We start from the raw sequence: 13,131 nt of genomic DNA, 5'->3' as shown, positions 1-13,131 counted from the left end.
GTCCCCAAAAGTCCTAGCCATATGGAAGCTGTAGTTAAGATTACCAAGGAGAAAGGACTTGTAGAAAGATTTGCACAGCAACTGTTCAGTCCTGCCCATCTTCCATTTTTCCTATGTGCATGGAAAGATTGAAGAGTTTGGCAAGGATAAGGAGTGCACTGTTTGAGGGTAATAGAAAACATTATCATAATGTGTGTAATAGTGGAGAAACTGGGGAAATGAAGTAGGTTTTGCTAAGTGTGTGCAAATTGAGCAGCAAACATGTTTCTTCCGAGAGAGTACTAGTTACTGAGCTGTCAAGAGTTAAAGGGCGGTGGAAATTCTTTTGCCAAGGGACTAAAAGGACTTGTTGCAATTTGGGAAGCAGGAGTGCTTGCACAAAGTTGTCATTTGCTTTATGAAAAGTGGCAGGTAAAAGCCACACAGATGGTAAAGAGGGATGGGCTTTGTCCAGAGATGTTGTCGACAGTGTTCTTAGAGTGAATGGGGAAACACAGCTATATTTGAAACATCTAGGGCACATGAAAAAACAAGTCCAAGAGGATGGTGTTGTTCATTTGCTTGACTAACTTTTGGTCCAAGAGAAAAGAGCAAACATATTCGCACAATTCTTTTACTAGACTTGACATCCAACTGGTCATATTCAACAGCACTCGTTTCCTCTAGGGTGTAGCTGTTATTTTATAGACCCCTGAAGGATGAAAAGAACAGACCTGACAATTTTAATGTTATAACTACAAAACATGAGCCATGTTGTCCAATGGTCTACCAATTCTACTCTATTAAATGACAAATTCAAAATTTACAGCTAATGCATCCCATATGAGTAAACTAGACGCAAAATATATCATACATATCAGATATAAATTACAAATAAGAGTTTATCTATATCATATATATATATATTGTATTTTCATAGTATACTCTATGTATAGGCATGGATGTGTAGTTAAGAAGTTCACACTGCAACGAAAGTGTTCCTGGTTCGATCCTACTGCTTAGCATCATGAGCAAATGTTTACTGTAGCCATGAGCCAAATGAGTAAAAAGGTTGAAACAACAAAGAGCTAGTTTCATAATAGAGTGAGCTGTGTCTTCTACTTGCCTTTGATATTTGCAAACTGTTTGAAAATCAAGTAACTGCTCATACCAGGAGTCTTATTTGTTTACATTAAGAAAATATGTTCAATCACCGAGTTGTTTGTTGTTCAAAGGACAAGAAGTAGTATCTTGCTTGGAAACAGTTGAGATTGCTACGGGAAGACCATCTAGTCAGAAAAAAATGCCTCAATAAGTTTCATCTGACCATTTATGTGTGTGTATGTTACTGTCTCCTTGCTGTGACATTATCCCATGTCATGAATGCAGTATACTGCATTTCCAATCATCCATGAAAACAGGTGGCAACAAGAAGTGTACCCAAGCATTGAAAAACATTTGCTTCAACAAATTCAGTCCGGTCCATGAAAAAAGAAAATGCTAAAACGAGGATTTTGATACATACACATATACATTGTGGCCGTGTGGTTAAGAAGCTATACCATACACAAAAACTGCATGGAAGTCATGCATGTATGAGCCTTCACATCCACACTGCAATATATATATACACATATATCCTTAGCATCTTCTTATTAATTCTAATATACACAACTCTGCTTCATCTAAGGCTTTTCTACAAGCTGTCTTGTTTATTTCTGTCTCCTGAGACTGGTCCTATTATTTACTGGTAAAGAGATCATAATAAACTTTGGTGCCTGCCTTTGCTGTGAAATAAAGGATTCCATACAAATGTTCCAAAAATGACAGTCACTTCACTACAGAAATTGATTTGTATGGTCAGCAATAAGCTTTAGCAAGAAATAAAACCTCAAGTGTTTTAGTACTTCGAGGTTTCCATAGCAGCCAATTATAACAGTTGAATCTCTCAAAAAATGCCAAGATGAAGTCTATGTTGTTGGTGAAATATATTTAAAAGTTTGTAACCGGAAACAGTTTTGAGCAAACCGGATACATTGCAGGTTCATGTCTTGTTGTTCTGATCCAAGCTGGTGAAATACATGAATCTTCTTGCAACATAGTGATACTAAATCCAAAGTAGCTTTTCTTTTATAATTTTGTTTAATCATTTCTGGTTAACATATTGGTTCATCCATTACGTTTTGTTGAGCTGGGATCAAGAATAGAAGTTGAATGCTTCCTTTGCAGCTAGTAGTATTTTCGTTGTTCCTTTCATTTGTAAACCTTGCAACATTGAAATATGTAACTGTCCAAAGTAATAATAATAGTAATAGTAATAATATTCATCTGCATTAAGTTAAGAATCCTGAAACTTGCAGAAACAGTCAGTGACACCACAGTTTTCATATTCTTTGTTGTAACTGTTCTTATTTGTTCCAACATTTTTTTAAATCTGTCAGTTTCAAACCTTCCTCACAAGATTCTTTTTCCCCTTAACCTCTCTGCCATTTGTATTCACTCAAGGAATATTTTCAGTTAGAGAAATCAATGTGTGTGGTTGAAAAATAAAAATTATTTCATTTTAAATGTGGAATGGTGTTTCAGGGGATATAACTCCAAACTAAACAGTTTTCTTTTCGTTTCTAGGCACACATTAGTTCCATTATTCTATTTCATATGCAAATGAAATAAAATCCAACATCAAATACATGGTAGTTCAACAGTATTCATCAATGTGTGACTAGCTCTGACATCAAGGGAGGGGAAACAGGAAATGTGAATTTCATGCATATTTTTTAAAAAGACCATTAGTAATGGGAGCAAAAAGAAACACAGGGAATCCAGATTTAATTTGCCAAGAGCTTACCTCAACAGAACTTACAAACCATTATTTATTAACATGAAAAGTCAGAAAACCCCAAATGCAAAGCCAAGCAGAAAACTTTTTTCTTCCCTTCTTATGACAGCTATGATTATCTACTTTGCAATTGGTATGTTAACAAATGATCTTGTAATGTGTGCATACATGTATTTTATACACACACACACACGAACACAGGCACACACATTGAAAATTCAATCAGTTTTACCACAACCTATATAATCCAATCCTTATGGCTCTCTTCCTCAATCGTATACATTTAAAACAAAGAATGTCTTTTTGTACCAGTGTACTTTTTAAAGATATTTATAGTATACAGTCAACTGCAAAAATATAGAATATTTAGTATATTTAAGCTTCTTGGTATACGAGTTTGGTTAAATTTCTTCATAAAGAGAAAAATGCATGGTCTGATTTGAAAGTAAGAAATTTTCCAGTAAGACTTCAAAAATGAAATTGGAGTATTACAGGTAAGGTTTTCTCGTTAAATAAAAACTGTGGAATGAAATCTTCACCACACAAAACCACAAATGCAATGAAGGCAAGACAAAAATATTGACGTTTGAACTTCCAAAATATATCTTTGTACCAGCTCTCTTGATTTATATCCCTAGTCAATTAATTTTCTATCTCAGTTAAGATATGCTTCATTTTTTTCCAGGGGTCACCTCTAATGCAGCTACATTTTTGCACTGACTCAAATAGACTTACATTGTAATTACAAATACAAGTCCATATCACTTTCTTTATTTGAACCTATACTTTTAGATTTACTCTTAAAGTTGACATTTTCCACATAGCCTTCAAACTTTTGTTAGTCTGTCGTGTTTAGGTTAAAGATTATTTTACTTAAAACAAAACTCTCATGTTAGCAATGAAAGCCAGTATGTAGCAATGATCACTCGGAGACAAAGAGAGGAAGATAAAAAAAAAACTTTAGTGCGCGCATAACACTCACCAACACGAAGAAAATACAGCCACAATCAAATGCAATAAACTACAAAATCTCTCTGTATAAAACAGACTCACATAACATTGGTCACTGAGACATATCAATGTATAATGGACAATTCATCATCATCATAATGAATTGTCAATTGTACATTGATATGTCTCAGTGACCAATTGACAATTACATACCAAAACACACTAACACTGGTAACACAATCACACCACTACAAGCACCATTCTAAAATAATTCTCTTCCAATCAAGAGCACATGCACACTGAGTTCAACTTGCTGGTTTTACTGCAATCACCATAAAAATGAAAATGAACAGCACATATTTAAATTGCAACACTGTGCAATGTGGTTTTAGACGAAATGAAACAACTTATTCGATACATCAATACAACATGTTTGTTTGGCTGGCATCGGGAGCCAACTCAAACAGTTGAAGAGGATTTATCAATAAATTGCATGAATGTTAAGACTTAGAACAATGATGTTGAACAAACTGCATTAAATCTTATTCAGACAGCTACTTTGAAACTCAAGTAAACAATTGAACATTTACTTCTTCACATCAATTAAACCAAAAGTTTTAGCATTCATCACAATTAAATCACTGGTATTACAGAATATTGATAGAATATCACTTTAAAAAATTGCAGTCTTTACAAACTTTATCAGAGGCACTGTTTTGTCTTTAAAACACCGTTAGGATATTTAACCAGGATAATCCAGTTGATGTTTCTTAGGAGATTACAGCCTGTGGAGATCTTAGATATAATAAATTGAAGTAGATGTTCTTGGGTAGTTGTGATGAAATAAATGTATATCAGTACCCCAAAGATATTGAGTGCGGTTGATTCAAGTCATTCCCCCTGCTTTATAACCACAATCCTATCATTATTTGCACAATGGCTAAGAACTTGAAATATGCGATAGGAATTGGAGAATTTTTCTCCATACAGCAATGCAGATGATAAATGATGAGGCCATGGGCAAATATATTTTTAAAATGCACCATCTTTCTATCTTAGTACTGCATGTAACAATGATGACCATGTGTATGTTACCAGTTACCATTATTATGAAAGCAAGATTTATGCTTTCAATACTTCAGAAAAATCCCTCAAGATCATCAACACTTGCTGTTTAAAAGAAAATGTTCATTCACAAATTCTTTGTAAGAGTACCATCTAGAATCAATTTGCTATTATTTCTTTAAGAGTTGTTCTTTAAGGTAGCATAATTAGGTAAAAATATAAATCGAGTGATGTTCTTTGTTTTTACTATTTCCCCATATAACAAATTTCTTGATTCATTACTGAATACAGTAATTTTTTTGTCAGTAATTTTTTTGTCATCTACTCTCAAAAAAAAAAAAAAAAAATACAAGCAACTTATTGCCGCATTTTAAAACATCTCTTGATGCTATTAATTTTCAACTGTTTCTCTATGTAAGATTTCCATGAATCTTGGCCTGGCAGGGATGCTGCTTTCCAACAGTGCAAATCTACTTTCACTGTTAAAACCCTTCCTTAATAAACTGAGTGGGTAGCAAGAACTGCTTTAAATTTCCTGCTATTATTTTTCTTAGTCTCTCTTTCACCTAAAGTGTTCTGGGAAAACAATCAGTGCACAAACTGGAGCTTTTCGCTCTGGTAGCCTACCAACTCCAGTACCTTTTTCTTATTTGAACATTCTGAAAAATATCATAAACTTCTTTGGCTTTCCACTGACTGTTTTAGTTATGAAAACTAGAGTGTGTGCATATCAGAGTTTTCAAATACTAATCAACAAGGGAATCTGCCTCAAGGGTTTTAAGAATTAAAACAGAAAGTAAAATGGTTTATGACAGAGCTTAGATGACCACTTACCTGTAACACTAAATCATCACACATTGCAGCTGTTCACTTGAAGCTTTGCTTCAAATTAGAAGAAAAATGCCTGTGTATATAATTTTAAATATAAGCTGAATTAACACTTAAGATGTTAGCTGTTTTCTCTATATGAGAACTAGAATTAGCAGAGTTGTTAGAGCATTGACTACAGTGCCTTGTGGTATTCATTCTCACCGCTGGGTCCAAATTGTGCTGGAGTCAATTTTGCCTTTTTATTTTTTTTTTACAGGGTTGATCAAGTACCAGTTGAGGGCAGTGGACAGGTGCAATTGTTAGAACAATGGGACAAGATGCTTTGCATATCAGTGCATTCCAAGTTTCAATCCCACTTCCTATCAGGGAGTTGCAACTTAGTAGTATCAGCAATGGAAAATCCAATGGAAACAAAAAATTTCCTTGGTCTAATCAGCAAAACAGCAATGATGCCATTTAATAAAACTATAATATATGCAATATAATCTCTGCTTTCAACAAACTGGAAACGCACAGATTCAGTTGTCACAAAGTAAGCAACATCAGATACCTGTTTGAAAGATCTACAAAACTTGATCATCAGACAGTAGATCAGCAAAATGAGATATTTTGTCTCTGTAATTAATTCAATGTATTTAGAAAGGAATGTTATAAAAATATATAAAGACTGAGAATAATTATATTTCCTCTTATATACGAGTTGTAATGGACCGACATTAATTAGAATATTAAATAATACAATTATTTAATATTTTAATCAATTTCAGTAATAATATATTAAAATACATTATTACTGAAGCAATTGCTTGATGTTTTGCTCACAGCTGGGTGCTTTTTTTTTTCTTTTTGCAGAGAATCTGACAATGGAACAGGAATGGTATCTGCTTTAAAGTTATGTAAACCAAAGCAAAATGTATTATAACTAACACTCAGAGTGTTGTAATTTATTTTTTGCCATTTAAGTTGCTTTCATATTACCCCATTACTAAACAAGAATTACATATCCTTCATTCTTCTCTAACTTCAGCACTTGCAGCATTAATGTCTTAATTTAATTACTGAAATACTATTCACTGCCCAAATGATCCTTGTTAAACACTACATGCATACAAGACAAGATTATTCTAAAATATTCAGAGAATGAGAATTCAACTGGAGGTGTTGCAATATATTGGCAAAGCTTTGAACTGGTTATCCCCACCACCACCACCACCACCACCATAAAAAAACCTGACATCTTTAAACTATACCTGTATGGTTTTAAATCTGAGGAAGTATAATGTACATATCGTTACATCAGTTAATATAGATGATTTGAATTCTTGTAATGAATACAGAAACTAGTTCTGTACCAAAGCAGATTTAAATCTGCAGAGAAAGTATTTTCTCATATTTTCATATTAATAAAATGAAATTTTAAACCATTAAGTTATGGTGAACCAACTATAATTTTCTGTAGCAAACATAAATAGTTGCATGGTTTCAGTGCTAAGCATTGGTAATCTTTATTTGGTACAATATTAATCTCTACAATGAAGCAGTTAAACTATGTTAAACCAACTAAATGAAGACTAATTGTTGCTTTTTCTTTTGTTAGTATACTGTCCATAGAGCACACTTTCTATTTTGCTAATAAAAAGCTAAGGAGTAAACAATACTAGAGTCATAGTGACAAGTTAAATTTTTAAATCTCTTAGTCATACATATACTTTTTCTAAGAAACTATTTGCTTCAAACATTTGTACCAATATAAAATATTCCATATTTTGGTGCCATAAGAAAATATAGAATCTGTCAAATGAGGTAAGTCAAGTATCTTTCATATTTATGAATATTGGATTTCTTTAGCTGATAGAGGACTAGGGTTCAGGAAAAAGTTTAGAGGAAGAATTAAGACAGGCATTAATACTGTCAATCTTTTATCAGGTCTTTTCTATTCTATAAGAGTCACTTCACTTTCCACTTATGCTTGGTCAAATCTAAAGACTTATTAACTTGATTTAATCATAAAATTAAGATTTGTTTCTTTGTAAAATAAAGCACACTCATATAAACACACTGTAAGGATGTAAACGAAGTGAGATTCTTCTCACTACTTTCTCTCATCATTCTAGCTCACTTTTGTAGATTTTTCAAATATTAAGCAAGCTACGATATACCAAAGACTAAAAGCATATATTTCAATCATATACAGCCTGTACAGAATAATGTAAACATTACCAAGACATATATTATGTCAAATATACAGATTTTATCTCAGTACTGTTGAGAAATTTACAACAGTACACAGCCCCATACACCTAGTTTGTTGTCAATTATTAACAGAATATAAGGCGGTGAGCTGGCAGAAATGTTAGCACGCTGGGCGAAATGCTTAGCAATATTTCATCTGTCTTTACATTCTGAGTTCAAATTCCTCCAAGGTTAACTTTGCTTTTCATCCTTTCAGGATTAATTAAGTACCAGTTGCATACGAGGGTTGATTTAATCGACTGGTCCCCTCCCCAAAAATTTCGGGCCTTGTGCCTAGAGTAGAAAATAATTATTAACAGAATATTTGAGTAAGAACTTATTTATGCTCACTCCATCGTGACATAGCTGATGAAATTAAATGAAATCTAAGGCTTAGATTTCATTTCCCCAACCAATTTCTAAACCTTAAGTTTTAACTGAAATTATTTTTATTTATTGTTCATTTTTGTTATTCTAATGAAGAGGTATCTTATATTTGACTTGTTCTCTTACTGATGCCAGTATTTCAATGTAAAAAAAATTAAACCTTATTTTCTCATGTCATTCTTATTGACAGAAAATATATTACCAATACTTGCATTAATTTAACTTTTCTAATAAGTACTTTTCTTCCCTTGGTAATCAATAATGCTAAATAATAAAATGAAGTTAGGAAACAAACTAAAAAGAAGAAAAAAAAGAATGAAGCAATTATTAAAATAAACAGTTATGTTTTTTAATAGTGTGAAATCCTGTGCAAAACTGTTCCAAGCTTAGCAAGTAGGAAGAAATCTTTTAGTTAGTGTTTTATATTTAATAGACTAATACTTGACAAACTGTGACTATAGTATTAGTTTATACAGTTTTAAAATTGCACTGTTAATACTTATGTCATCTTTATAAAGCAAGAAATTGGTATTTTGGAAATTTCAGTTTTCCAAGAAAATCTAATTGCTTTCAGAGAGATAAGTGTAATCTATGACCAACTATATTAAAGAATGAGTCTGAATCTTTATTTCTATTTTAGAAGTTAGTGTCTAAGTGTTATCTAAAATTTTAAATTCCATACCATTAGACCTTAATTTTGGATAAAACACTATGAGCCTGTTTGTCTGTTACACATAAAACAAATCTAATGTGACTATTTATTCTAATTGTAATCTCCTTGGGTTCTTTCTCAACTGCTATTTCTAGGGACATGCAGACAGAAATGATGTTTGTCAGAGAAGTAGATGTTATAGGATGTAGAATTAAATCTTTCTTCTAAATGTTTCTTCTACAGCCTTTGCAAAGTGACAAAATCCTTGATTGCCTTGATTAAACAACAGCTATTGCAGCCCAAATATTGGTTGGCAAGAAATACATCCACATAACAGCATGGGCATGTGGTTTAAGAGGTTCGCTCCAGAATTTGGTAGATGGAAATTATGAGAAAATCCACAGACAAATACACGAGGGCTTCACTGAAGAAACTGAAAAACAAGTGCTCCTGCAATATTTTTTCCACACCAAGTAACAGAGAATTCCTTGTCACTCTTGCCATACAGTGAACCAGTGATTGGTCCTTCTGGAAACCTGTAACCAACACTCTTGTTCACAAAAATGTGATATAGTTGGATGTACCCGAACACAGAGAGTTGAAGTACATTCAACTATGAGAGTAATCTCGGATTCAACAAATAGTTGGTTCTCTCTATTGGTTTGAATTGGACAAACCTGTAACACACCAGCTGTTCATCTGTATTCCATCTTAAATTTGAATCTTAATCATCTAACCTTACTGTAAATCATTTGTGAACATCTATCAATCCATGATACATTACACCCAGAATACAGCAATTATTTTACAATAGTTATCCATATTGATGTAGTAGATTCTTCTGTAGATAGAGGCTGCTAATGCCCTTGATGCTCAACTACTTCAACAAATTTTTGCTCAATTTGTCCTTTAGGTATTTTTTTATGCTGACCATATTTTTCAAGAAAACCTCAAAATGCATTTGGAAATTGTGAACTGAAAATACCCAATTTAACAGCAAGTTATACTAAGAAAATGATCAGTCTGTTCAATTGACAGAACTGACTCCTTTTCCATAACCGCACAGCCTAAGGAAGAATGAAGACAAAGGTGAGTCCAAGTGGAATGTAAAGCTTCACACTGAACAGTGTAAAATTTTAAACCATGTGCTCATTTTCACTAACTCTATCAACATCTTCCATAGGTATAAGTTTCTTTTTCTTGTAAGGGAAGAGGGAGCTATAGTTCAAGGAAATAAAAATACCATTGCTTGCAGAAAATGCTTAGTCAACAGTGATATCTTTAGATTTAAATCCAAGAAATCAGTATTAAGTTTTGAAGAACCATATTCATTTTTTTTTTTTTTCAAAAAGATTTTAAGAAAGGTGACTTTACTTCTTAAAAGCATAGAGGACTGGATGGGTCTTATGCACTTAGTTACTCACCATATAGCATTGCTTTCAGTGTAAAGAAAGCTTCTATACAGTAACCATAAGTAACTAAAATTAATACAGAATAAAATTGAATACAGTCAAATTTTTCATATTCTTAGAAAGAATATTTTGTAAAAAAAAAAAATCCTTCGAGTCACTATCATAGAAATTATCTATTAACTACACAGTGAAAGGAATGCTTGAGTTTAATTCTGAAGATTGCAACAAGAACTATCTACAATCCAAATATTCAGTGAAGTCTTGTTACAGAAAAATAACAGTAAAATTCCTTTTTAAATGCAAAGTTCACTGTTGTTGCAGAATTTATTTTAATTTATTTCCACAATAAATATCTTAACAGCTTGTAAGTTTTTGGGGGTGGAAAGAAAAAATCTTACCAACTTTCTTTTTTTTTAAACTGAATTAGATAGTACTAGTAAATCTAGCACTGGTATTTGTATAAAATAATCTCTTAGCAAAAATATATAAAAACAAACAACTAAGTTTTGTTATTAGGCCTCGGAAGTAACAAAATAAGGGAATGGAAGCATATAAAAATCAAAAGGGTGGTTGACACTTACCAATTCTGTTAGACCTCTGTTTCTTTCAAAAATCTCAAAAGAATTACAGTTCATATATTTGTTCCAAAATAATATTTATGATCTTGCCTTGTTCAAACTAAGGAAATTTCATAAACAATGAAGTTTCCCCATTTTCATATTTGATGTCTCTCTCTTTTTTTTTTCTCCTCTGTAAATACTGAGTTCTTTCCTCAATATCAAACTCTGAAATGACCAACTTGTACATCTTTCTCTTCGTCGAAAACTGATATTCAAAATTTATCATGTCCATTGATGAGCTAAGAGTTGGCATTAAAATTCTGAAGGGAATGGGTATAATCTAAGTATATACAAATGTAAATGTATGCATCATGAACTGATAGTATTTACTGAGTTGAATGTTTCGAGCGTTTTCCAAAACTGTCCACCCGACATGATTTCATTACTGATAAAAGTTATTTACCAGTGGTATTTGAATGAAGAACTTTATATATGTAGTTCGACATCTTCAAATACATTTCCTATAATCTAACACTAGTCTGCTTTTTTTTCATTACTGCACAGAAAATATCCATTCTAAAACTACCTCAGAGGAAATGTAAATTCTCAAACCTATTACACCCTGATAACATTTTTCACTGAAATGCAGAATGAAAAATTGAAATCATTCCACTGTACTGGAAAGCAAAAGTGGCTTTGCTTTGAAGTACAGTGAAAAGTTTTAAAATCAAGATGAATGGTATGTGAATAATTAAGCAATATTCTTATACCCTATTTGTCTTATGGTAAAACAACTAGCAAATTAAAAACCATTCTAAGAGCTAACTGTTGTGCTTTTTTTTTTATTAAAAATAATTTCTATTGCTCTTTGTCTTCAACATGAAAATTAGAAAAAAAAAATTTCTGTAGTTAAATGAAAGCACAGCATATTTTAACCTAATTTCCAGGACATGTTTATTTATGAAATATACTGCTCGTTATGGGTATACATTACAAAGCAAAGTATACACCATATAATCTAAAGATTCTGAAAACAAATTCCATTTATTCTTGGTAATTTTGGAAATTAAAAACAAAAAAAAAAAAAGGTTTATTCCCACTTGTTCTCCCTACAAAATTTTACATTTAGGTAAATAATTCCTCTGGTACTGATGGCATTTATGGCTGAATGTCCAGGTTCTTCAGATTTCTATGTTTCAACTGTTCACAGATCATAGAATGTGAAGAGAAAGAAAAAGCGTTTATTTCACAAGAAACAATTTTTATTCACAATCATAATATTGAGGATTCAGAAACAAAAACAACAAAATAAATACATGAATTTATAAGACCATAATTCCTAATTCACTAAAGTTAACATTAAATATGAATTTACTTTTTTAAAAACCTATTTCAGAAGGTAAAAATTTAAAATTTATCATGCTGACATATTTTGGAATGAGTTGTAGATATTTCAACATTAATTCGGTTGAAAAGCAATCTCTTAGACATATTTTACAAGAAACGCATGGATTTGAGTTGAGAAGTGATTAAATATTACCTTGTCTGAATATTAACTGAACAGTGGCAGAATTCCAGCTAGTGAAAAGGTTATCTGGAAAATTTTAATAATTATAAAAAGAAAAAAAGAGAGAAATATTTTAGAATTGAAAAATAAATATTTTATATTACTAACACATAGACAAAGATATAACAATTATATTAAGGATAAAAAAATGTTAATATGTTCAAAAAATTAACCTAGTTATCAAAAGTGAATTAAATAGCAAGTAAAATTATTTTTACCTTTTTAATTAAAACCAGCTGAGGTAGTCTTGCAATAGTATTATTCTGATATATAGTAGACAAATAATTTCATCATGAGGAAGTCATTTGCTAATTTTATCCTAGCAATGTTTAGCTTTCATACTCTTAGTACAGATCTTACAAATATAGAGTATATTTACTTCTACTCATTGGCTTGGAACACTATATATATATCATATCATGAGGGTTATTTTGTCAATAAGAAACTGATGCAATAGTTCTATATTCATATATATATATACACACACACACAAATGTATCATGCTGCAGAACTCACACCTATATTTTATGACCACCCACCCTAGTTTTAATAACACATTAAAAGAAACTAAAATTGAAAAATTTTGCCTCAGAATCAAAACGATTAATTTGGGGACATCCAAAGACATCTCACTTGGAGTACTGCTTCTATATCTG

The 13,131-nt window shown here is 31.8% G+C and overlaps 1 protein-coding gene across 7 annotated transcripts in view; it reads right to left on the bottom strand.

The window, feature by feature from the left end:
* The window catches only part of LOC115216597, a 66,521-nt gene that overhangs the window by 27,207 nt on the left and 26,183 nt on the right, over positions 1-13,131 (bottom strand). For 3 of the 7 annotated variants that reach the window (XM_029786068.2, XM_029786067.2, XM_029786066.2), the window contains exons 2-3: positions 12,449-12,502; positions 10,930-12,108 (exon numbers count right to left, since the gene is read on the bottom strand). In XM_029786068.2, the coding sequence (XP_029641928.1) occupies positions 10,930-10,983 (54 nt within the window). In that variant the 5' untranslated portion in view covers positions 10,984-12,108; positions 12,449-12,502. Of the gene's footprint in view, positions 1-8,530; positions 8,549-10,929; positions 12,109-12,448; positions 12,503-13,131 lie in introns of those variants that run through there. The other 4 variants (XM_029786070.2, XM_029786071.2, XM_029786069.2 and 1 more) reach the window with 2 other exon arrangements.

Source organism: Octopus sinensis, linkage group LG10, assembly GCF_006345805.1.
Source record: "Octopus sinensis linkage group LG10, ASM634580v1, whole genome shotgun sequence".
NCBI lineage: Eukaryota > Metazoa > Mollusca > Cephalopoda > Octopoda > Octopodidae > Octopus > Octopus sinensis.
The sequence above is the reverse complement of the archived record's forward strand: the minus strand, read 5'-3'. Positions and strand labels throughout refer to the sequence as shown.